This window comes from Pyrus communis, chromosome 4 (assembly GCF_041283825.1).
Source record: "Pyrus communis isolate YQ-2024b chromosome 4, ASM4128382v1, whole genome shotgun sequence".
In the NCBI taxonomy this organism is placed as follows: domain Eukaryota; kingdom Viridiplantae; phylum Streptophyta; class Magnoliopsida; order Rosales; family Rosaceae; genus Pyrus; species Pyrus communis.
This window is the reverse complement of record NC_142568.1, coordinates 19,955,685-19,956,683: the sequence shown is the minus strand read 5'-3', so window position 1 is coordinate 19,956,683 and position 999 is coordinate 19,955,685. Positions and strand designations below refer to the sequence as shown.

Sequence of the window (999 nt, the reverse complement as noted above, 5' to 3'; positions counted from 1 at the left end):
TTTAGAAATAAGATATATAATTGCTAATTAAACATTAGCATTACATAGTTCAACCAGGAAGCTGACTAAACACAGGGCCAATCAGCCACCATTTACAAACACAGATTAAAATAAATAACAACCTAGAAAGTAAAGACAGCAAAGACCAAGCAGATGACAAAACAACTAGAAGTAAGCCCTACTGAAACGAACAGCAGGTAAACTCCTTAAAGAACCAGATTAATTTATTCTTATGCCACTACATGTTCCTCGATAGGAAATTAAGCTGTTAGTCTTTACTCTTCACAAAGCTCTGATCACTTCACACTGCAACACATAAAAATAAAAATAAATAAAAATATTTGGTTAAGATCTAAGAAAAGAAGTTAATTTAGGAACAGTTTGATAATCATTTATTCTTATTTTTGTTAATTTTTTTGTAATTTTTTCAGGAAAAGAAAAAGAAAAAAAAAACCATGAAACTACGTACTTCTGTGTGTTTTTTAAATTTTGGCTTGACTTACTAAAAACTTAAATTGTTATCAAGCATGAATATAATTGATTATAATACCTTTTGCAGTCAGTAGAGGGGCTGATCTTGTACGGAATGTTGACACCACACTTGGCAGGAAGGCCAGCAGCAAGGCCAGCGTTGGTATTGGTGTAAGGTATTCCATTGATTGCTTGCTTCAAGCAGTTGCAGACGTTCCGGCGGTCAGGGGTGGTTTGAGCCAGGTTGTAGAGGGTCCTCACCCCGTTGCAGCAAGCGGGGTCCAATGCCCCGCCGTTCCCCACATAGGAAATGCATGGAACCAGGCTGTTCACCACCTGACCGCATGCCACAGCTGCCTCGGCTTTGGGGGCACCAGCGACCATGAAGAACATCACCACTACCAAGCATGCAAGCTTAAGGAGCTGTCCAGAGCTAGCCATATCGACTTCGTAAATAAGAGTACACTAATCTTTTGAAACTGTTGAGGAAGTGTTTGGATACACTGGTGAATACTAGAAGGGCTGAAG

General features: G+C 39.3%; 1 protein-coding gene across 1 annotated transcript; it reads right to left on the bottom strand.

The window, feature by feature from the left end:
* Positions 1 to 999, bottom strand: LOC137723302 (non-specific lipid-transfer protein 3). The gene is made up of 2 exons (XM_068462463.2): positions 551 to 999; positions 1 to 306 (listed from the first exon to the last, which is right to left on the bottom strand). The coding sequence occupies exons 1-2, from the start codon at positions 910 to 912 to the stop codon at positions 297 to 299; spliced, it is 372 nt and encodes a 123-aa protein (XP_068318564.2). The 5' UTR covers positions 913 to 999; the 3' UTR covers positions 1 to 296.

Bases quoted from the DNA above. Each gene is read 5' to 3' on its own strand.
- LOC137723302 (XM_068462463.2), bottom strand. From the start codon at position 912: ATGGCTAGCTCTGGACAGCTCCTTAAGCTTGCATGCTTGGTAGTGGTG.